Source organism: Electrophorus electricus, chromosome 3 (assembly GCF_013358815.1).
Source record: "Electrophorus electricus isolate fEleEle1 chromosome 3, fEleEle1.pri, whole genome shotgun sequence".
NCBI lineage: Eukaryota > Metazoa > Chordata > Actinopteri > Gymnotiformes > Gymnotidae > Electrophorus > Electrophorus electricus.
The window spans coordinates 10,113,447-10,136,829 of record NC_049537.1 but is presented as its reverse complement, the minus strand read 5'-3'; the positions used below and the strand labels follow the sequence as shown (position 1 = coordinate 10,136,829).

Genomic DNA, 23,383 nt, shown 5'->3' with positions numbered 1-23,383 from the left:
AGGGGAGGTGGCTTATCCACGGTCTGTTATGACCGGCTCCCAGACTTGGTAATAGACTGCAAAGGATTTGCAGCCTGGTACTACACAACAATTTTCCTTAAGATTATGTTCACTTTCCTGATTTATTTCAAATACACCGTGCCTCAACACAGCTTTAAAAAATTGCCCAACAATGCACAGGCTGTACTGTAGATTCAAACTGGATTTTCAGAGTCCTTGCCATCTCTGTTGTCAAGCTGATTTTGCAAAGTATGAGTTTTGTGAAAATAGCAAGCTCACCCAGACCAACTGGAAGGAAAGTAGATGTGGTGACAAACACATGCAGCAAGTTGGTTTGTATTATCATAATCAACATAAGATTCAGGAAGGAAGAAGTTCACAGAACACAGTACTGAAGGAACTGTAAAACCAATAACAAGCGAAAATGTAAAAGGCGCTTAAGGCAACGCATGACTTCAGCGTTTTCCATGGAAACGCAAGATGTATGGCCTTCTGGCCATATGCTTACAAAACAAATGAATTTCAAGGCTCCAGCTAACTTTCAGTCCTTGGTTTCGACTTTAGTTGTATTTCTCTGCTCAGGGCTCAGAAGGCTGCAAGGGTCCCATGGCGCCCCTGGTTACACATCAACAGGGAGAGGTGGCACATGGAGGTCTCGAGGGCCAATTCCTCCCATTTACGCCAGAGGGAGATTCAATCCTCAGTGCCAAAAGCACTGCTTATTGGGGTCAAAAACAGCTCAGAGAAACTCTCCCCGATGCACACCCGAACAAAGGGAAGAAAAGCTGTGGAAAGGGAGGAAGAGAGTAAGGAGAGAGAGGCATTTAATAAAAGCAATCGGTGATGGGGAGAACACTGCACTTTGGGGGCTAAAGGTTATCTCACTTACTCTGAACCCGTCTACTGACCACACACACACACGCTTGGGCACACGGCTGTTACTATGGCAACATTAGCTGAACAATGACAAGGGATGTCAAGACTTGTAAGAGCTACCTGGATGTTCCTACACAGAGGCTGAGCGGAATAACAGAACTCACAAATGGGGGGGGGGGGGGTGCAAGTTGATAGCGTTCAGGGTTACTGCCGAACAGACTTTTGCATGTTCATTAAGGATTCCAGGAGATAATTGGCTTTGGAGATGAGCTCCAAAGAGAGAGGTCCTCTACAGTGAGGAGCAGCTCAGAGGGGAATAGTACACACGTCAGGGTGGGACAGAGAGTAGGTGTATGTATATGTGTGTGTGCATTTATGTTAGCACTCTTATTTGAGAGAAGTAATAGCATTCTCACACATCATACGTGTGATAAAACAGTCATTAGGCATATGCTAATGTGCTGTGTGAGCGTGTTGGGGAAAAAAGAGAGAGGCACACAGACAGAGAGAATCATTAAAACAGCAACCTTGCGCTATAGGACAAAGGTTGAGTACTCACCCTGAACTGAGTGCTAGTACAGGCATTTTATTGTGAAAGATGTGCTACTGTCAAGCCAGCTATATCACAGCATACCGACATTATCTGCAGCCACCCCTACCACCCACACACATGCACAAACACATGCGCACACACACAGACCACAGTCAAATAATGCACCAAAGACCAGAGACTGCTGCATTCTTTCACAAACAGGAATACATCCTTTTATTTTATATATATATATAAATAAAGGATGTATTCTAATATATATATATATATATATATATATATATATATATATATATATATATATATAAATAAATATATATAGATATATATACACACACACACACACACACACACACACACAGACACAGACACACACACATACATATAAATAAAATCAAGGACAGGTGTGCCTGGACTCATAGACAAGGCCTCGCTCACAGAATCAGATTAAAAGTGGTTCTGTGAAATCCATGCTGGGTTTAAATGCCACTGCTCTTCACATCACTCGCCTTCCTCTTCATCACGGTCATGATCCATGGTTCACCTTTAGGTTCTGCACAGGAGAGAAACAAACCCATTTACAGTCAGTCATCACACATTTTTTTCATCCACTAAAGCATATTAATTAAGACAAGTTAGAAGAGCAGGGGCAAGGGAGAACGCCAGAGTGGAGCACAGAGAGAGAGACCGTGTGACTGAGAGAGTGAGGGAACAGGGAGACGGCCTCTTTATTACCGCAGTAATAAAAGAACTCATCGCTTTGTCATCTTTAGTCTGACCATGCCGTGACCTCTATGATAGATAGATCAGTGACTTCATCTGATCCTACAGAAAGGAGTCTGTGTGTGTGTGTGTGTATGTGTGTGTCTGTATTACATATTACCTGTCTAGTTGCTCTCTGCAATATCTACACTAATGTTCAAGGCGCAATATCAGTAAGCAGAGCTGTGATGGCATTTCCTACATCTGGTGGGCGGGGCACCGATGCTGCGTTATAGTGACACAGATTAAGCACTGCGATGGCGTGCGTGCGGGCCTAAAGAAGGACGCGTTGCTCATGTTTCCATGCAAGTGTTTTTGTTTTTTTTTTAATGAATATTGCTATAATGCTTAAAATGCCAACATAAGCTACGCTTGTAACGTTTTAAGATAGAATTTTACCATTAAGTTCCATTTCCACTGCCTATATTGACAGACACTGTTAAGCGCAACATTTTAAAGCAATTTTCGTGAAAACTCAGTCGAAAGGAAACGTAGCTATTGAATGGATGCGTGTAGGCACATTCGGAATGGGACACAAAGCACGTATGCGTGTGTGTGTATCGTCTCCGTCAGTCACTGCCACATTTGTGCAGGTGATATCTGGAGGGGTCTACTTTAATGGCTCGCCACATCTTTCTGCGTTTTCGCACTGAAACCCTACAAAGAAGTCTCCCAACCGACCGGCCTCACTCGAGCACAGACACGGCCCCGTAAAAAGCTTTAGCACGCAGGAACGAGCGAACTCAGTATTGCTCTCCACGTAAATCCTATGTTCGATACTTTAATTCGATTATTTAATCGAACTGTTTTAAAAACCCAGATTTCGATTGCGACTAGCAGCGCTACTGTGGCGGTCTCGCCTCGCGCGTTCTCCCGTGGGCCTTGCTCGCCACGTGTAAAGCGCTGCATAACAAATGTCACGTTCGTGGACTGAAAATGCAACGTAGGTTATGCCGCCTCGCGCGAATGATTCAGCAATGGCTGTGCGACAACGATGGCAGAGAGCCGAGCACCGCGCACATTCCGTTTCTTCAAACCAAAGCTACAAACGCGTAGGCTACCGTGCCGACTAGATATCGAAGGCCGGCCAGCCGCTTCAAGCACGTTGAACTCCCAGCGACTTGATCCTTCGCCGTGACGGTATTCGCGTCTCGTCCTCCCCCTCTGCACCCGCCGCGTTTGCGAGCCCTCGCTGCAGCCGTACACGTGCACAGATCGGCCACGCGACACATCAGCGGAGAGCTCGTTCCAGAAGTCAAGGCCGCCTGCTCTGAAGTCGCGAGCGCGAATTGTGTGGCGTTGGGGCCGAAAATGAATTCGCGTGCGAAGGAACTGTATTTCTCTCGACATTCCTTTAATTAAAAAAAAAAAAAAAAAAGATTCAGTTGTGAGAATATTTGCTGCAAGTGTGAATTTTTAATGTTCATTTGCTTCAAGTTCATAATGCTTCAAGTTCTAATGTCAAAATATATAAAAATACAAATTTTAGTTTTCAAGTTCTCACATTACAAATCCAAATATAGATTTTATTAAGTTTTCAGATCAGGTCCTACAAGCTCTCAGGTTTCGCAACATAATTACCACAATTTCATGTCAACAAAAAGTTAAAAAGATGTGTTTATGTTGAAATAAATATATCTATACCAGTAGTTATGTCTCTCGCTGTATTGGTCTGCACTCTTATGGACGTATTGCAGAAAAACAGAATCTATAATGGGTATTTGTTGGTTTGTTTGTTTTTTTGAAGGAATGATTAAACGTCATTTTTGGCTAATTTTGACAGCGCTAATACTTATATGTGCCACATTTAAGCATTTTTATGATCGTAGTTTTATTATATAGTTACAGCAGTTCTATTCACAGATGCACATTGTTCTGTTAGAACTAAGGATGGCACAATAGGAATGTTTCTGTACTGATCCGATACAGGTATCTTAAATTTGAATGTTGCTTGATATCGACACAAACAAACCAGTGTGGAACTGTCATTCAGTTTGGGAAAATGTTTTTGTGTGCGATACATTATATATGCTATATTTTTACACATACCATGGCTATGATATAAATAACATTATTTTTAAAAAATGGTTTACAAGACTAAAGTATTTTTCCTTCCATTGCCATAGAGTGTAATTCCTAGTGAGATATTTATTTATCTATTTATTTATTTATTTATCTATCTATTTATTTATTTATATCTTATTCCCGTGCTCACTCACACACTGATTCCTGACATTTACACCATAGTTCATCTGTGCTTTTTTTCCCCTCCTTCAAACCAATAGAAATGTAATCTAATAACGATTCCAAGATGGTTATTCTTTCTAGCTGGAAAAATAAAATCTATGGCCAGAATTAGCAGAAGGTAGCTTATTCTCCAGTTTCTTATTCAAATTTTCCAGTCCACCTTAAAACTCTAACATCATGCTCTGCAGCTTCTCAGCTTCTTGATGTAGTCTGAATGTACTGAAGCCACAGAGTCATTAGCTTCATGATATTTGGATTTGAACATAATAGCTTTAACTGTTAATAAAACGCTATAGTTAGACTCTACAGAGGCGTAGAGAACTGTTCAAATCAACCGGCTGTTATCACGTGACCCGCGACGCTGCGCTGCATGCACTGCTGTACTATTTTCAGGCTGGATTTGTGACTGTATGGGAATGGCTGTCTAAAAATAAAAAATTCTCACCCAATATCAGATCCAGCATTTTTTTTTGCTGATATCAACCTGATTCTAATACGTGGTATCGGGCAGACACAACTCTAATGAGTTTGTATGTGCACTCTCACAAACAACAGAACAACAGAAAATTGCCTCTTTCTTTCATATGCTGTCGTCATCCCCCCATAGAAACGTTCAGCGCCTGGGTCTTATCACCAGTTTGTGAGGTGGTGTGTGGTGTTTATGCACTAGCCACAGCCATTAAAGCCACCCTTTTGAAGAAACTGCCGGATGAAAGAATCCCCTCGTTTTATGGGGACTGCATGAAGATGTCCAGTTAACAACCAACTGATGGAAATGGAGAGAGAGAGAGAGAGAGAGAGAGAGAAAGAGACAGAAAAAGACAGAGCATGTTCAGCCATCTTTAAATCCCATATGCTCTGGCAAAATTGTTCCTGACACAGTCATGCCAATAAAGCTACCTTGAATTAAACTGACTTGACAGGTGGAGAGAGAGGTTAAGAGAAAGACTCAGTCAGAACAAAAAAAAAAAAAAAAAGCAAATGCACAATAAGTCCCTTCATTGGCTCTGCAATTCTCTTTTTGGTCCCGGTGCCCAAATTACTAGTCAGCGAATTTGCAGCTGCCAGGTCTCTAGCAGCTTTCAGAGGGTAGAGCGGGTAACACTGAGCTTTAAAACAAGGAACGGCATAGGAACGGATGGCATCCAAGCGGAGATAATGTCACCGACTGTGTAGCCCTCATGGAAAGCCGTAATATACCCATGAGTGAGGAAGACAATGGTCCAAACAAAGCCCATCAATCCCAACAAATACAGGAATGAGATCGACAGACAGGCTCACCTAAGGCCTAGATTACATGCCCAATGTGCTGAGGGAAATGTCACAGATGCACTGCATTTTAATGTTTATTCTTTGCCCTGCTTCTCTTATTATTCTGTTTACTCCGTCTCTTAATGGCGTTTCCTCTCTGCTTCTCGGAGACGCCGTGCTGCCTGTGGCAGTAATGGCAAAGCCTTTCTGTCTCTTTTTTTGGCATGTGTTTTTCGCTCCAGCCTGAACGCTGGATTAAATGACTTTTCTTTAGCACGAGAGCGAGCGGTCGTGCGCCTTCATCACGCCGTGTCGGCGTCGGGCTCTTTCCGGGCCGTGCTCGGCGGAATGTGCGCTGCTCCCTGTGGTGCATTTCCTCAGCAGCCTGCGACATTCTCTCGGTCTTGCTTTAGCAGTACAGTAGACAACAGTAGGCTCTACTGATCTCTCTTTAGCACCATGTTCTGGGGTGGCGCTCTGATGTCGGAGCTCTTTTTAGCGCTACACACCACGGAGGTTCTGGTGTCTCTTTAACGGCAGACTCTGTTGACTTTAGGATTACTCTTTAGCACCACTTTAAGGAAATCCTGGTATCTCTTGACGACTAAAACTCATGACATCCTAACCTGGGTTAGTGGCAGGTTGTGATGATGTGCTCTGATGAATCATCTCCTCTTTGCACTCTGAGGATATTCTGATTTGTCTTTAGCACTAAATACTTATGATGTTACGATTTGTCTTTAACATTAGACTCTAATGCAGTGCTCTCATTAGCACTAGGTTGTGAAGATGCTTTTTTTTTTTTTTTTTTCTTCCTTCTTCGTGATCTGGTCTCTCTCTTTACTGCTAGACTCTGATGTTCTGCTCTCATTAGGAGCACTAGGGTGCTGTAGCGCTGGAGCCTTCCTGCTGCCAGCCCACCCGCTCTGCCTGGCATCGTGCCACGCCACACGCCAGACTCAGAGCTCAGGGGCTCTGACCGTTCACCCGCGCACTCTTTGAGACGTGCTATAAGCAAGCTACCGCTACCCGCCCCCTGTCTCCCACGCACGCACGCACGCACGCACGCACGCACGCACGCACCCTGTCTTTAATGAAAGCTGTTGTGCTCGCTCCCGCTGTAAAATGCATGAGTGAGCCCATATTAAAAAGAGCCTCGTGTTGTACACAGAGATAAAAGGTTTTATGCACTGAAAGCGTGCGCACACACACACACACACACACACACACACACACACACACACACACACACACAGAGATAACACAGCATTACAATATCTCCAGAGAAAATGATCAAAACATGTTTCATTATGCACAAACATTCTCTCACACATAAGCACAGAAAATACACACTTTACGATTTGAGCTTCAACAGGGGAAAATGCCATTTAATGCTTTTCCTCAGACTTATTCCCTGACTAAATATCTTGTGACTAAACATATGCAATTTTCTCTAGATCTACTAATTTAATTATCTCTTACTTAAAACTATAGCTCCTTTCTCTTCATTTCATCTTGTCATTTTTTAATAGATTTTTTTGTTGTTAAATGTTCATGTACTGTGTCCTTTAGTATACTTGTAAATAAATAAAAGTATTTATTATATATAATAAAACAAAAAATATTATTATTATCATTGTTGTTATTCAAGAGGAGCATAAGAACAAAGTACAAATGCATATAAAATCTACATAAATATACTCAAATATGCACACAAAAACACAAACACCCACACACACACACACACACTTTCAGCATTTAGCTGACGTTTTTATCCAAAGCGACTTATTATGACTGAACACAACTTGAGCAATTGAGGGTTAAGGGCCTTGCTCGGGGGCCCAACAGTGGCAACCTGATGGTGTTGGGGCTTGAACTGGCAACCTTCTGATTACTAGCAAAGTACCTTAAACACTGAGCTACACCCCTGCTACACACACCCACAAACAGACATGTACACACCTTCTTGGCAGAGTTGATGCAGTTAATGTACTCCTTTGCCAGTGCAGAGCAGTGCAGAGTCTGGTGTCTGTTCTCTTTATAGCAGCTCAGCAATTGAGACTGCAACCCAGGACAGATGGGAACTGTAAGCTTGGGCCTGAATGGAAAAGACAGAAAAGCATTGTAAAACTGCAACCAATGAACTACAAATATGGAAACAGAAGTAATGAAGAAAGTTAAGAGTGTCCAAGCAGATTCATTTATTGGTATGACGTGGCACCACAGGGAGGGGTTGAGGAGACCTTTGGATTGATGCAAATAGACAACATTTATCTACATCTCCTGCTACCATGGTGTTTTAGTTTTGTTATATAATTGTGGAAACTGTGTTTGGGGCCTTTGCTAAAATGATGTTATGGTACCACGTCCAGTGTCTCTGCTCATCCTGTACATGGTCTAGCTGATGAATAGGCCAGCACTGAATATTAATCAAATCCCAATATCAAACTCATAATACACTGATCGATAAATAACTCTCAATGCATGCACATACACACCCACACACTCACTCCCACACTCACTCTCTCTCCAGTCTATCAATTTAAGATAAAAAGGACATCAGATGGAGAAGCCCTAGAGGCTGTTTAATACAAGTGTGTAAAATAGCAGTTTAATGAAAATACAATGTGTGCACGGTCTTGTAAATGCTTACTGAACACACGTATGTTTCTGTTACTAATATTTCTACAGGCCTGAAGTGGGAACAAATCAGCACATCTTAGCTCACGTGCACCGTGCCCTTTATACAGACCCTTCACACTTCACACCAGATCTCCATTCTGTTTTTGCATTCTCACACCTCCACGCATCTCGACATGCTGCTCATGTGAGAGGGGCCAGTCCAGCCACTTCAGGTGCCCAGAGGAGAGGGGTGGGGTGGGGGTCGGGGTGGGGGTGGTGGTGGGGGTTAGCGGCTGTCTCCTGCATTTGCGAAACGCTCCACTCATTTGCCATGGGCTCGGCGATGCTGAATTAGAGGAGTCGCCGAAGCCGGCGCAGGCCCGTCACCGGAGAGCTGCCGTCCTCCACTGATGAAGGGACGCGTCCGCTCACATATTCGCACACTCCACCTCGGCTCAGGTCAGAGAGAGCGGGGGTGGGAGGCGGAGCATGAAGAGAAGGATGTGAAGGAATGAACCAGAGCGCTGGCAGGAGGGGACAGGCAGAACGGACAAATGGACCACTGTGAGGAGCCGAAGAATCGAGACACGGTGAGAAATACTTCTTCATGCTTCTCTGTCTCTCTCTCTCTCTCTCTCTGTGCGCACGCGTGCACACACACACACACACACACACACACACACACACGTGCTGAAATTGACCCCCTGTCTGATGTAATGAATGTGTTTGTGCAGAGAAAGAGCAGAGTATGTGCAGCTTAATTGGCTTCACTTGTCCCTCCCTCTACTGACCAGGAAACCGCTACACTACAGATTACAACTACCCTGCTCTCCCTCTTAGGCACACACACGCACGCACACACAGAGTCGAATCTGTTATTGATGCTGTTCACAGATAGCTTGGTGACTCATGCTTTAAAACACTGTTAGAGATACAGAGAATCTCCAAGGAATGCCATGACAACCAGCACTTCAAAACGCTCATTCCAGCCAGTTCTCAGTTTGGCTGATCAACACCTCAAACTTCATTTCAGTCAAATGCAACGGGTGTGTGAGCGCGGGAGGAAAGAGGGGGGGAAAGAATCAGTCAAGGCAAAAGAGGAGAGAGACAGGAGAGGGAGAGAGAGAGAGAGAGAGAGAGAGATGGAGAGGGAGAAGGGAGAGAGAGGAGAGAGAGAGAGAGAGGAGAGAGAGAGAGAGAGGGATTCTCAGAGGAAAACCGCTCAGCAGCCATCCGTCACTGTCGATTACCATTCCCACCGTTCTCCATGCTGCCCCCTGCTGGCTGAGCTCGGCATTGTGCGGAGGATGGGGAAAGGGTGATAGTTGCTGCTCCACTTACTCCACGCTGGCCTCGGCCTTAGCCGCCTCCTTGCTGTACATCTGTGACGTCTGCTGGTAGTAGTCCATGTTCTATTAGAGACAAGGAGACAAACACAGACACGGAGCTTTCAGATGTCCTGTTGCTTCGCGGGTTTGCGCTGTTTGCAATGCGAACCTGGAGTGTGAAGAGGCGTGTTTGTCTGAAGAACTTTGTGAAATACTCCTGGGAAAAGGCAGGAGTGCAGTGTAGCGGAGGTGTTGGGGAGGAGCGGGGCGGAGGTGTTGGGGAGGAGCGGGGCGGTGACCATGGCCACAGCCCTGTTAAACTAAGGCAATAAAGAACACCTGCACCTCCAGCAGCTCATCGGTGCGTCAGAGCAGGCTTGAGAAGCGCAGTAAAGTTTTATTCAGTGAGACAAGCAGTGGCATTCAAACTGCAATTACTGCTCAGGGAGAGGGAGTGAGAGAGAGAGGGAGCGAGAGAAAAGAAGAGAGCATTAGAGAGCAGAGGGAGAAAGGGAGAGAAAGCAGCACTGGGACTAAAGTGTGCGGCAGGTTATTCCGCCTCCATTTGACTTTATCTACTCACCACAACACATCATAAAACACATTACAGAGCTGGAACAGCAGCACCATTACAGTTAACCACAGCGAGAAAGAAAGAAAGAAAGCCTCCTTCTTCATTCTAAAAAGAATGCACTTTGTTTCACATCTTGGACAACAGTTTGACCAAATAGTGATGCACTGTCAACATGTTGCTGAGTGACCGCTGTGTTTAAATTAATACATTTTAATCTTCGACTCTGCGAGAATTAGAAGTCATTTAAGTGATAATTCCAAGAGACGTAAATCTTTTGCCATATTAAGTATCTTGTGTCACATAAAACAATTAAAAGGCAGAGTGCCACGAGGCAGTTAGCAGAGCAGCGCTAAAACCCCAATCTCAGTCCTAATCCCAAACGCACGGTGCAAACGGTCGGGCTTAGCTCATTCACTCGGATAATTACTCCCACCATTCCCATCTGGAATACCAAGTGGGCAATGGAGAAAGCAGAATAACTGTGGAACAAGAGCAGGAAAAGTGCTGCAATCTGGAGCCATCGTGCAATATCTTGCCATTAAATTCCCAGGACTTGTGGAGGGAGGAAGTTCATTTTAACATTTCACAGTTATGATCCTCCCATGATCCTCCTCTCTCACCGTTTAAGTCTCTGAGGGTGGAAATATGAGGAGGGTTCATTCCAGCTGCTCCGTATGGGAGACTCTCTGCTTCTCAGTTTCATCTGACTCTCTGCCCCCCACTCCCCCCCCCCCCGCTGTGCGTTCATTCCACCGAAACCCGTTTAAAACCTACACCTACAAGGCCGCCGACGCCCGCGCCCAGCCGCCGGAAGAGATTCTTGGGGGGATTCTGCAATCTCCAGACTAAAGTGGATTAGCCGTAATCTAATCCACGAAGGTAGCAACATGCAGCCCGGAGCAGAATCAGGCAGAAGGGGCAGATTTGGGGTGGCGCCGCTGTGGGTGACTTGGGGTGGCGCCGCTCTTTAATTAAAACGGTGCGCCACCGCAGTTGAGGCGGCAAGGCAGGTTTACGTTACCTTCCACCGAGCCTTGCGCAATGTTTACGTCAGATGAAATGAAAAAGGCACAGACCTATTCAGCAAGGTGGAACGTGGAATGAGAATGCACCGCTATCTCTTCCCGAGGCATGAAAAGAAATGAATACGAGATGGAGTGCAGTGCCGTGGATTTGAAGCGTAAGCTGGGGGTGCGGATGGAGATGGAGGTTGAGAGGGGGAGCCCGTCACTGCTGCGGCCCACTTAAAGTACTATCTCGCTGGGGTGCGCGTCACTGCGACAGCCCCTTCTCCAAAGAGCTCATCCATGAGAGATAAGCTGTTGGGTCTGATGTTATTATCCTCAGTTAAAAAGCATCTGCGCTTAAGAGAGCAATTTAAAAAGTGGCGACAAAACACAGGGGTAGATGCAGATGCACATAAGCGTGCACACACACACACACACACACACACACACACACACACACACACATGAGGTTATACGAAAGCAACGTAAATTTGGACAGGAAACGGAATGATGGCAGAGAGATGACCCCCCAGGATTAGGTGTATGCGCGTGTGTGAGAGCGTGCGCGTACCTGCGGCACGCTCGGGATTACTGAATTTAACAAAGGGCATGCTGGATTAGTGTGTTTGTATGCTGAATCTCACAGTGTGTTTGAGCTGTCGATCAAAACTTTCTGAACGTGCATACACACCCCTCTCCCTTGCAGGGTGACGCATACATGTCAACGGAAGAGAGATTAAAGGGCTCGACTCAATAGAGCGAGGGATGGAAAAAGAAAATGAAGGAAGCAGCTTTAAAAAAAGGAAGCGTCTTTGGTGGCCAGTGTGCAGACGCACTCTGTGCTTGTGTGTCTAAGTGTGTGCAAGTGTAAAATTTCTGTGCTGAGGTAAATAGACTATAGGGTGTCTGTCTTGCCCTAATTGGGTTCAAAGTCAGAGCAAAGCTGCTGTGAAAATGTTTGTTCTGTAACATCACAGAGCAGCAAAGTGAGTGAGTGAGTGAATGAGTGAATGAGTGAGAGAGAGAGAGAGAGAAGAACAGAAACATACAATTCTTTCTTTTGGCTGTAATACAATAATGAAGAACCGTCATATAAAGGGACAAATAGTCTTATGTGCAGTGTATACTGCAGCAGACATTAACTGATTCACACCCAGATTAGAGTTAGTCGCGTACCAAAATGGCACTTTAATCTAGAATTAACAGTGATTCACACCCAGATTAGGGTTAGTCGTGTACCGTAACGGCACTTTAATCTAGAATTAACAGTGATTCACACCCAGATTAGGGTTAGTTGTGTACCGTAACGGCACTTTAATCTAGAATTAACAGTGATTCACACCCAGATTAGAGTTAGTCGTGTACCGTAACGGCACTTTAATCTAGAATTAACAGTGATTCACACCCAGATTAGGGTTAGTCGTGTACCGTAACGGCACTTTAATCTAGAATTAACAGTGATTCACACCCAGATTAGGGTTAGTCGTGTACCGTAACGGCACTTTAATCTAGAATTAACAGTGATTCACACCCAGATTAGGGTTAGTCGTGTACCGTAACGGCACTTTAATCTAGAATTAACCGTGATTCACACCCAGATTAGAGTTAGTCGTGTACCGTAACGGCACTTTAATCTAGAATTAACCGTGATTCACACCCAGATTAGAGTTAGTCGTGTACCGTAACGGCACTTTAATCTAGAATTAACCGTGATTCACACCCAGATTAGAGTTAGTCGTTGTACCGTAACGGCACTTTAATCTAGAATTAACCGTGATTCACACCCAGATTAGAGTTAGTCGTGTACCGTAACGGCACTTTAATCTAGAATTAACCGTGATTCACACCCAGATTAGAGTTAGTCGTGTACCGTAACGGCACTTTAATCTAGAATTAACAGTGATTCACACCCAGATTAGAGTTAGTCGTGTACCGTAACGGCACTTTAATCTGCATCTACAAATCACGCTTCTCATGTCAATTCACAGATAAACTTTGCTTACTTAACCACAAAAAGCATCGAAAAGACAAGAAAGAGGACACCGTACTGCCCTCTGAAAGAGAAAACGGTCTCTGTTGTCCGTTTCTCCTCCTTTATCTCATCTCTCTGTCTCTCTGCAGTGCTAACTGTAGCGTTTAAACAGTTTACTCAAACGTTAAATACCCAGAATGCTACGGGACGATAAGGGAACACAGGCACTGTGCTTATGAAGGTGTGCAAGAATAAAGAGGAGGGAGAAGAAAAGAAAAGAGAGCGAAACAATTCGGCTCGGAGCTTCGTTCCCTGTTCAAACAGAGCCGCAGCCCTGGTGAGGCTCAGCAGCCAATATCTCTGCTCCATTTCACTGCAGTGGCGCCAAACAAACACGCTGCGAGACAAGTGCGCACGCTCGCGCTCTCTCTCGTCCACACTCAGCTCTCTCGCTCGCCGTCGCCGCCTTCGCGCCGAACAATGGTGGAATTATCTTTGCTAATAGTGTAAGCAAAGCTCGAGGCCCGTGTTCTCCCTCGTCAGATGTATCTGACTAAATCACGCTTGTAATAGAGGGATGTTACGACTCGAAGCTCGCTCTCGCGGAGATGAGGAAACAGAAAGCTAACGGTGAGTCAATAAAGAGCTGCTAAACTGAAAGAAGTCACAAGGCATAATATGCACGGCTTCGCAAACTGGAACAGAACAGAAGTAGTTCCATTATTTATGGGTTTGTCAAGTTTTTCTTGAGGAAATCTGGCCTGAAGCAGCTTTCTTTACCTCCCGAAAGAAAACATATCAAAACTATTGCACAAAATTACACACTAATGCCAGTGCCCCCTTATGTTTAATATTAGATGTTTCATACATTACATAAAGCTCAACCCAAATAAACAATAAACATATCATTTCCATGGTATAACCAACATTTTTCTTTAAACATTTTAAAATGTACTGCCAGTCCAGTTGCTGCCATTTGTTCTTGGCTCCCTTTTTCATCTCAGCCCAGCAGGCCAGCATCAGCCTGTCACTGTGTCAGTTTGAATACCAGTCTTCACAGAACTACGGAGGTGCGTGAACATGTTCGCAGGAAAAAACACCAAGCACTCGACGTTGCCATCTTCAAAGGTCGCTTTACGGGCAGGAGAAAGCGACCCCGCAGGACGTGCCCGCGAGGCAGACGAGAACACGACCGCGCTTCACCTCTCTCCTGCGCTCCCAGCAGGGCATGCCCACAAGGCAGGAGGTCATAGTCCTTCCTGTCAGAGTCTTTTGCTTCTCTCGCTTTTGCACCATTAAGCGGTACTGGTAACACCATCACGTTACATACCCTCTTCGCCTGCATTTCTGTCTGCAACACCTCCATCTGGACTTCCGAACTTCCTAACCTTATTACTCGCTCTCCGCTCTCTCTCTTCTGCCTGCGTTTCCTTCCGCTACTTCCCTTTATCCCCCGAAGGACGGGCGTGCTGATGACATCCGCGTCCGCCCCGCGCTCGAGGCTGTTACGGAGAGCGCTCCCTCCTGCGGGAACATCCCCATGCGGTGACCGATGGCACAATGCTTCCTCCATCACGAGCATCACCGTGGTGACCTCCAGACAGGAAGCACTCCTCTGGTACATTCAACACATTCATTTGACCTTAACTTATAATACATCTCCCTCCCTGCTGCTAATACAAGTTCTCCTGGGCGCCTTCCTGTGATGGCAAAAAAGCATGGCTCACGGACGTGGCACGGTGCGAGCTGACTGGACCAAAACCGGACCGCAGTCGCTGCTGGGCCTTCACGGCCGAACACGCACACCCAATCGAGCAAAAGGAAAGGCGGGAGGGTTGGCTAGGCCCAAAAGCACTTCCTGGGTCATACTGACGAGGCTCCCAACAGGTACAACAACTGTCATGTTCCCATCAAAGTGATTTTTAAGAGAAAATTACTTTAGCGCTTAAAAACATGTTTATAATCAACCAATTTGTAATGTTTTACCAACATTTTCCATTTGCAAAAGCTTCTAGAATGGAAAATGTGACCAGAAGGGCAGCATATCGGTGGTCCGCCCAGCCGGACGCCTTCCACACCACACGAGCAGGGCAAGGGTTGGACAACAGCGTCCTGAACACACAGTCTCACCCAGTTAAGGGAGCTGTGATTAGGAGCTGCTCTTTGTTCTAATTTGTTTTATCTCCGAGTTGGACTCTGTGTGTGCGTGGGGGGGGGTGGGGGGGGGGGGGGTACCTTCTTCTCCATCAGCTGTAGTTGTTCTTTGTAGAATGCTGCCAGATGCCTCAGCTCAGCATCTTTCCTCGCAAGCTGTCTTGCCTTGAGGGGGATAGAGAGAGACAGAAAGAGAGAGAGAGAGAGAATAAGCCATAGACAAAAACATTTATAGGTATTCAATCTCGGTTCTGACATTTCCCATTTAAGCAGAGCTGCATTCCATGTAGTTTCCTAGAATTACAATGTGGTCTCGCGCACCGCTTCACACAACTACCCAAACTCCCACAAAACACCTTTCACTCTGCCCATCTCACTGCAGCAGTTTCAGTCAGTGCAAAAGCCGCGCCGGTGTTTGGACATTTCCCTGGGCAACGCCCATGTCATACGGAAGAAGTCTGAAGTCCACATGTCACTGAACGTGACGAGTGGAATGTTGTCAGGTGCGTAACGGTCACAGAGGACAACTGAAGACCAGTTCTCACGCTCTTTTGGAGGGATTCATGGTTTAGCAAAGCCAGACAGAGCTGATCTTAGATCAGCACAAGAAGCAGAAATAATTGGACACCAGCTACATGTTGGCATGAAAGTGCCTTCCCAGCCACATGGTGAGTGGTTGAAGTATGAAGTGAGATGTACCTGAGACCCACACCCAGACACAAACACACACACACACACAGACACACACTCTCAGGCTGCCTTACAAAGCCAGTCAGGACATCATAAGCTTCGCAGCATGCGAGAACAGAAGAAAAGAGAAATTATTAAAATAGATAAAGAAACATAAACAGACAACTGTACAGAGAGACAGAAAAAGAAAAAGAGCAGCCCTTTCAAAACTTAAGCAACAGAACTGATCACTGGCAGACAAAGCAGCTAAACGCAACAGAATTACAATGACTGAGGTCAAATGTTTACTGAAATGACACTATTACTTCAAACAGATGAGATGAGAGCTTGGAACAATGACAGGGCTGCATCGTTACGCCTCATCCCCGTACTGCACTTCATTTCAGCTCTGTTCCTGATCCATTTACCTGCTGTTGGCCCATTATTGCAGCCCTGCAAATGTGTGTGTAGCCATTACCTTTCTTCACTGGGACACCACCTTTGGAACAGACATCTACTGCTTGGGTGACGCTTAAATGAAACACTACACAATGGCCTAACCACACACACACACACAAGCACAATTACATACAGTGTAATCACACTGCTCATTTTTCTTCATTCAGTTAGTGTTTGCTGGCAGGAAGGTTCCATTCACTTCACTATGCAGATGATGTGCAATTTTCTAGCTGAATAGCTCCAAAAGTGTTGTGATGGAGGTATCATCTGTGTACGTGTGCAAGCATGCATGCGTGTGCGCGCACGCGCATGTGTGTGTGTGTGTGTGTGTGTGTGTGTGTGTGTGTGTATATATACACCCTCGCACTTCCATTCTGTTATAATGCACAATGAAAACATGCCATTTGAATAAAGAGAGAGAAGAGTAAGATTAATAGGGAGCAGCTTCTGCTTAGCCAAGCGTTCAGCTCAGCCGGCTGCTCCTGAGAGCGGTGAGGGAGGGCGTGTGGGAGGAAATGAGACAGAGAAAAAGGAGAGACGTTACGGTGCGAGGAGACCCCCAGGATGAGGCGCGGAACGCAGGGGAACGGGGAACGAGCCTCGGAAAAGGAGGGTACAAACAGAGAACGAAAGGATTGGGGGGGGCGGAGGGGATGTTGAGTTGAGCTAGGTGGCGTCACTGTGCCAACAAAGCCAATGGGCTACGCGAGAGTCAGCGCTGATGAAATGAAGGTAAAGTATCCGTGCATGATTAAAGCCTAGATAACAGGCCACCCTGCTCAAATAAATAGCCCGGCCTCATGTGACACGCACACGCGAGATTCTTCTCCAGACCCTGTCCGGGCCACTGTGACATACATGTGTGTGTATATAAGCACTTTGCTAGCACAGCTGATGAAAGACCTCAAATAAATGAAATATTTCAGATGACAGACGGGCAAACGTGCTTTACTAGTACATTTACTACTAAATATTATACATTCAAAACCTACTTGACCCAGTTCAGGGTCGGGGGGTGTGTGGGGGTGGGGAAGAGTCTATCCCAGCAGCACTGGGTTCAGAACCAACCTCAGAGAGGGCAGACCAAGCAGGAACCAGTCCACTGCAAGACAAATGCGTGCACAAACCAGGCCAACTTAGAGACACCATTTGTGGTAACACCCACACCTTTGTGGGAGGAAACGCTGTGCCTGGAAGGGAACCTGTACATTTAGGAGTTAAACCCTGGCAACTGCAGCTGTGCTAACCATCAGGCAACCACATCGCCTTAGCACATATTACCACACACATATCACCAGCCAGCTTCTGATGTACTACTGTATTGTTTCAGACTCTACTGAAGCGCTACACACAGCAGTTGAAAAAGTGCATTTATATACATATATGTGTGTGTGTGTGTGTGTGTGTGTGTATGTGTGAGAGAAAGTGAGTGAGTGAGGTTTTTTTTTTTTCAAACATGATTCAGCATGAATACCTCGACCACAGGAAACAGACTCTTTTCACTTGCACTTGTAATCATGATTATAAGTGCTTCCATAATAGTACAAAATGCTCAGAGAAATTTTGTGGAAAGCTACTTGAGTGTGTGTGTGTGTGTGTTGGGGATGGAGAGAGGAAAAGAGTGCGAGAGAAAGAGAGAAACTGAAGCAGGGGGCACAGAGACGCTGCCAGTCTGACCACATTTGACAACTCCAACTTCCACGCAGTGCATTTTAACCAAATTTTAATACAATTGTGAAAATTCTGCAAAATGAAATCCTTCACCAATAATTTCTCTCTCTCTCTCCCTCTCGAATTCCTATAGTTGACAGACAGCACGTTCTCCATTCTCTCTGTCTCTCCCCAGAGTGATCGCACTCTCTCACTCTCTTTCCCTCGCTCACAGCTAACAAGCGACGCTACGCCAAGCATGGCAAACTCCTTCTCTCTGCATGCATTTAAATCTCATCAGCGCCACATCCGCCCTTTCCGTGGGGCTGCCGCTCCGACGTTATTTCTCCGTTCTCCATCCCGGAGCCTGCCGGCTTCTGCCTCCTCTTCCTCACCTCCTAGCCTGCTCTCTGGGCTTGTGTCCTTGGCGTGCTGCGCTCCCTTCGCCTTTGTGTCGCTTCTACTGAGCAAAGCTTCTGTTCGCACCTCCCTTGACGACCCGGCAGACCTGCGCGTAGCTCGGGAGCTCCGCTGGGCAAATATGTTTAAAGGCAAGAGCAGACATGCTCATTTATTCTGCAAATGGTAATCAACAAAGGGGCAGAGTGGCAGGTGGATGAAAGCTTTTCTCTTTTTTCACAGGGGCAAAATACAGACGGGAAGGTTTAGCTGGAAGGATATCAGAGAGGAGTGAGCAAGTGAAGGTGTCTGTGCATGGCAGGGAAATAAAGAAGACAAAACCTAGAAAAAACTCCACAAGCACCATCTCCATTAAGTTTCACCATAAAGAACCACTCCTTACATTCCAGCACTCCGAAGTGCAAATGGCAATAAATAAATAAATAAATAAATAAAATGAAACCCTAATGCTTTTGCTGCCATCTAGTGGTGACTGAGAATTTATTTGACACGCCCAAGCCTTTGATGGTGGCTATGACACATGTACGAAGCTGATCTGATCAGGCAGTGAGCTCATAATCTAACCTCCAATTACAGCCCGTCGGGGAGTCTCACCAGTGGATAATATGGCCCTGTGAGTGACCGCTCTTGTACGAATCTGAACATTAACTGGTGTTGACACACCTGTCTGTGGAGGAGAGGCGTAATGTAATCAGCCACGGTGAATAGCCTCATTACAATCCCGCGCCATTATGGCTCCGGCAGACAAGCTCGGGAGAGGAAGTGTCCGGCACTCGATAATCATTACGCTCACTTAACACCAGGCAGAGAAGAACGACATGGAGCAAATCAATTAAGAGGGCAGGGAAACAGAGATGGAGAAACAAAGACAGAGAAACAAAGCGACAGAATGAGGCAGAGAGAAAAAGGGAAAAGCTCGTGTGTGGGGGGGGAGAGAGACTGACCACTGGAGGATGCTTTCACGTGTATTTAGCTGAGTTCAAAGCAGGTTCGTTTTATGTGTGCTTGTGTGTGTGTGCGTGCGTGCACCTCTCACCAGGTTCTGCGCTTTCTCCAGCTCCTCACTGGTCCTGGCCCTCTCTGGGTGGAGCACGGTGGGGGTCAGGTCGTCTCCGGCGGCCTCTCCCTCCTTGCGGGTGATGCGTGCCAGCTCGCCCCTGAGCGCAGCCTGCTCCTGCTCATACCTGCAACCCCCTCTCCCCACAGAGCCCTTCAGCTGCAGACTCAAGCACACGCGCCTTCCCCACCCGGCCCCCCCCCACCTGTGGCCGCGGACCTCCCGGCCCTTTTCGCTACTCGCACATGCAGGCTTCAAAGCCACTGAATGGCTACCCAGATACAAACTTTTGATATTGTATGATGTTTTTTTTTTTTTTTTCTTCTTTTTTTCTATGAGAGCTTCAGGCTGCGGCGTTTAGCAGGAGAATTGTGGTCATTCGCCTTTGGCCATCGGACCAGCCACTTAGCTAGGCTTTCTGTTTTCACTTAACTCGAAGCAGCTTGTACATGTGCGGTTCGGGGTCCATAGCCGAACTGCTGTCATGCACGAGTTTGGTCAGACTTCTTTTAGCCCATCAACAGTGGTCAGTTTCTAACCAGAGGGCTACCACTGACTGGATGCTTTGGGGTGGCGGGAGCACACTAAACCTAGCAGGTAAGAGTACGCTGAAAAAAGCTACTTGTTTTGGAGGAGGTTTTGGCTCTGACCCTGCTTGCCTCCTGACACAGCTCTGATGGGCCACTCCCTGCAGCCTTCACTGGGCTGCATTAGTAAACAGTATCTAGGGAATGTCAACGACATCGTCATGGCAACGCTGGCGTCCAGTGCCTATGGCCATCCTTTGATTATACAACAAAAACTACATGGAACGAGTTCCCTCTCATTCCATTTCCATGTGACTATAACGCGTGAACACACTGCGACATTGCAGCGAAGTTTAGGGCGAGGGGACCTGTGTCAAAGTCTGTCAATCTTCGCAGAAAAATTATTTATTGCCTTGCGGGCGTGGCACAAGCATTCCCCACTGACATTACACTGGGTCCAGATGTCACCGTGCATCTTACAGCCGCTGAGGCCGTCTGCAGCGAATGGAACGCCTGAACAACAGCCGCGGCTTGTCGTGGTGGGTGTGCGGGAGTTGATGTGGCTGCAGTCTTGCTGGCCTCTCTCTCTCTCTCTCTCTCTCTCTCTCTCTCTCTCTCTCTCTCGCTCTCTCTCGCTCTCTCTCGCTCTCTCTCGCTCTCTCTCTCGCTCTCATATAGACTGCCTTTCGCACTGGAGCAATGCAGCGTGGATCCAGAGCACATCAAACTGGCACAGGCTCCATGCCACTTCTCTCTGCCACCCGATGCTCCGACTAGGAATGGAACGACAACCCTTCCCCAGCAAAGGCGCTGAGGAGCACGCCACATCACAACAGCCCACAGCTACACAGGCTTTAAGGCATCAGCCAGCAGCAATGTGTCGTCCTGCCATTCTGCCTGCTGAGAACGAGAGAGGACCTTCTGAACGTGGATCTCAGCTGCGGGCAGTGTGTGCTCCACAAACATAGCACAAACACCTAGACACCCTGCCTTAAACAGATCGCACCAGACTACTACACACAAACACTACACTCAATTTTATATATATATATATATATATATATATATATATATATATATATATATATATATATATATATATATATATATAAAATCCACTAGCTGCTGCTTACTGGCACTTTATATTTAGTCTAAATGTTTTTAAATGGAAACATACAGCTGGTGAATATTGTAGAAATATGGATGACACCCACATGGTCAGAAAAAAAAAGTATTGTAAAGGAATTTATCGTAATAATGACAACATACGTCACCCACCCCTACCACAAGCACCACAAAAACAGCCAAAACGGCCAATGGCCACACTGACCGTTTCCTTAACTCCTCCTGCATCTCAGCCATGGAAGGTGGCACTGGGCCTGTAGAACACACCATAAGGGCTTATTCCAGCAACCACACATCACAGCACTGCCACATTATCAGTAAGTGGCACAAAAAATACATTAATTGGAGACAAAAATATTCTCTATAGGCAAATGAAACAGTACATTAAAACTACAAAGTGGATTATGAGCATTTGAATGCAAGAGGACAAAGGAGTCTTGTGAACCAAATCTAAGTGAGCAAGAGCTGTAGTGAGAGTTGCTGGGAAGTACTTGGATCAGGCTTCTGGCGGTCAGGTTTCGGGGACGGTGTTCTTTCTGAGGTCTGACTTGGCTCCCGCATCCTTTGAAGAACATCATCAGACAGCTGGGAACATGAATACTGAATCAGAATCCTGCTAAAATCCCTCCCTGTTTGGTTAACGGACTTTCAGATATGCTTCATAGCTCTCACATATAGATTGTGACACAGGAATCCGAAAGGCACCTGACAGATTCTACTTCATTAATGGAGATTAATGCACATTGCAGTTTTTTACACACCTTATGCCACATGCACACTGACAGACAGTAAAATCTTCCAAGATGGCTATGAATGACATCATTAGCTGCATCTGCACTTTATGCAGATACCACTTTATTACAGGAGCCACTTTTATTACACACAGCAGTGACACAGAAAAACAGGAAAAATGAAAAACAAAACAAAAAAACAAGCAATACTTCTGTTAAACTTGTACTGGCTTAACACACAAAACCGTATCACTGCTGCCAGTGATGCAATTCCGCGTTGAGAATGGTACACCTAAATAATATGTGATGAGCAGTGTAATATGTGATGAGCAGTGATCCTATTATCAGAAACGAATCAGTCAGTGGAAGATGACTATCGACTTTTGCATGTCAAGCTACCATCGGTTACTACACATTTATAAAACTTCACCTACAAGCTGAAGCACCTCACCAAATGGCCACTGAACGCACACTGGTGGTCGCTGGTGAGCGCAGTGCGCAGGGTCAAAATAGACTGAATCGATGGCAACATCCGTTCACACAGAAGTAGAAATGATGTCTGAGTACAGACGTACCACCTCACTTCCAGCTCTCATCTGACCTTTCAAGACCGCAGGATTTTCCAGTGTTGTTTATCATGGGGGGGGGGTGACTAACCAAACATCGACTAAAAGTGAAACTGCGTACGGATCGCACAAATGAGCAAATTCCAGCATGTGAAGATTGCTGTTATTACAATAGGCTCGATTAAGATAATCCAGGTACCTATGAAAGCGAGCGATTTCACTTTCTCTTTTGGTCTCGCAGTGATAACCTTGCGAATGCTGAATGGAAATTCAGTTCTCTTCTGATACGCAAATATAAGCTACCTAGACATCTATCTAAAATGTATATGGCTAGCTAGCTTTTCTGTTGACTTTACGCATGTAAAAACGACCACAGTTGAGAGGATACAAAGGTAGAGGAAAAGGTTGATAGTCAGCACTCTTAGCTAGTGAGCAACCAGATAATTACAGTAACAGTAGCGCTCTCTCTATCTAGCTTGCTAAATGTCACGATGAACTTGGACAAACCAAAAGCAGCGCAACAGCTAGCTAGCGTTAGCATTTCTTCGTTCACCTTAATTCCTTGCAAAACGGTAACATTCTCCTCCTCGTCCACACCATAAGAGACTTTTCTTGTCGTGCTTTCTTTGCTTCCCATGTCCTTTGATTCGCGCAACAAATGAGTTATTGTAGCTAAGTAATTGCTTCGTCTCTCTACTTCTAAGGTACAGGTCACTTTCCAAGCCGGGGCAGCATTTTCGATTCGTGTAGGTAGATTCAGTCATGAAGATCCAATAGCATTTTTATCCGGAGTCACACGATCTTCAATGGATTTTTGGGAAATGTAGTTGAGCAAC

The 23,383-nt window shown here is 45.8% G+C and overlaps 1 protein-coding gene across 1 annotated transcript; it reads right to left on the bottom strand.

The window, feature by feature from the left end:
- Nucleotides 1–1,762: 1,762 nt before the first annotated feature.
- On the bottom strand, nucleotides 1,763–23,302 carry chchd6b (coiled-coil-helix-coiled-coil-helix domain containing 6b). Its single transcript, XM_026997280.2, has 8 exons — nucleotides 23,101–23,302; nucleotides 21,742–21,835; nucleotides 21,456–21,504; nucleotides 19,578–19,725; nucleotides 15,425–15,508; nucleotides 9,650–9,720; nucleotides 7,649–7,784; nucleotides 1,763–1,979 (listed from the first exon to the last, which is right to left on the bottom strand). The coding sequence occupies exons 1-8, from the start codon at nucleotides 23,182–23,184 to the stop codon at nucleotides 1,953–1,955; spliced, it is 693 nt and encodes a 230-aa protein (XP_026853081.2). The 5' UTR covers nucleotides 23,185–23,302; the 3' UTR covers nucleotides 1,763–1,952.
- Nucleotides 23,303–23,383: the final 81 nt, after the last annotated feature.

What these genes read in the sequence shown, in the direction of transcription:
- chchd6b (XM_026997280.2), bottom strand. Translation starts at nt 23,184, where the DNA reads ATGGGAAGCAAAGAAAGCACGACAAGAAAAGTCTCTTATGGTGTGGAC. An exon ending in TGGAGAAAGCGCAGAACCTG is followed by an intron (nt 15,509 to 19,577) that starts GTGAGAGGTGCA and finishes ATCCCCCTCAAG; the next exon opens with GCAAGACAGCTTGCGAGGAA. An exon ending in TACAGCTGATGGAGAAGAAG is followed by an intron (nt 9,721 to 15,424) that starts GTACCCCCCCCC and finishes TGTCTCTAATAG; the next exon opens with AACATGGACTACTACCAGCA.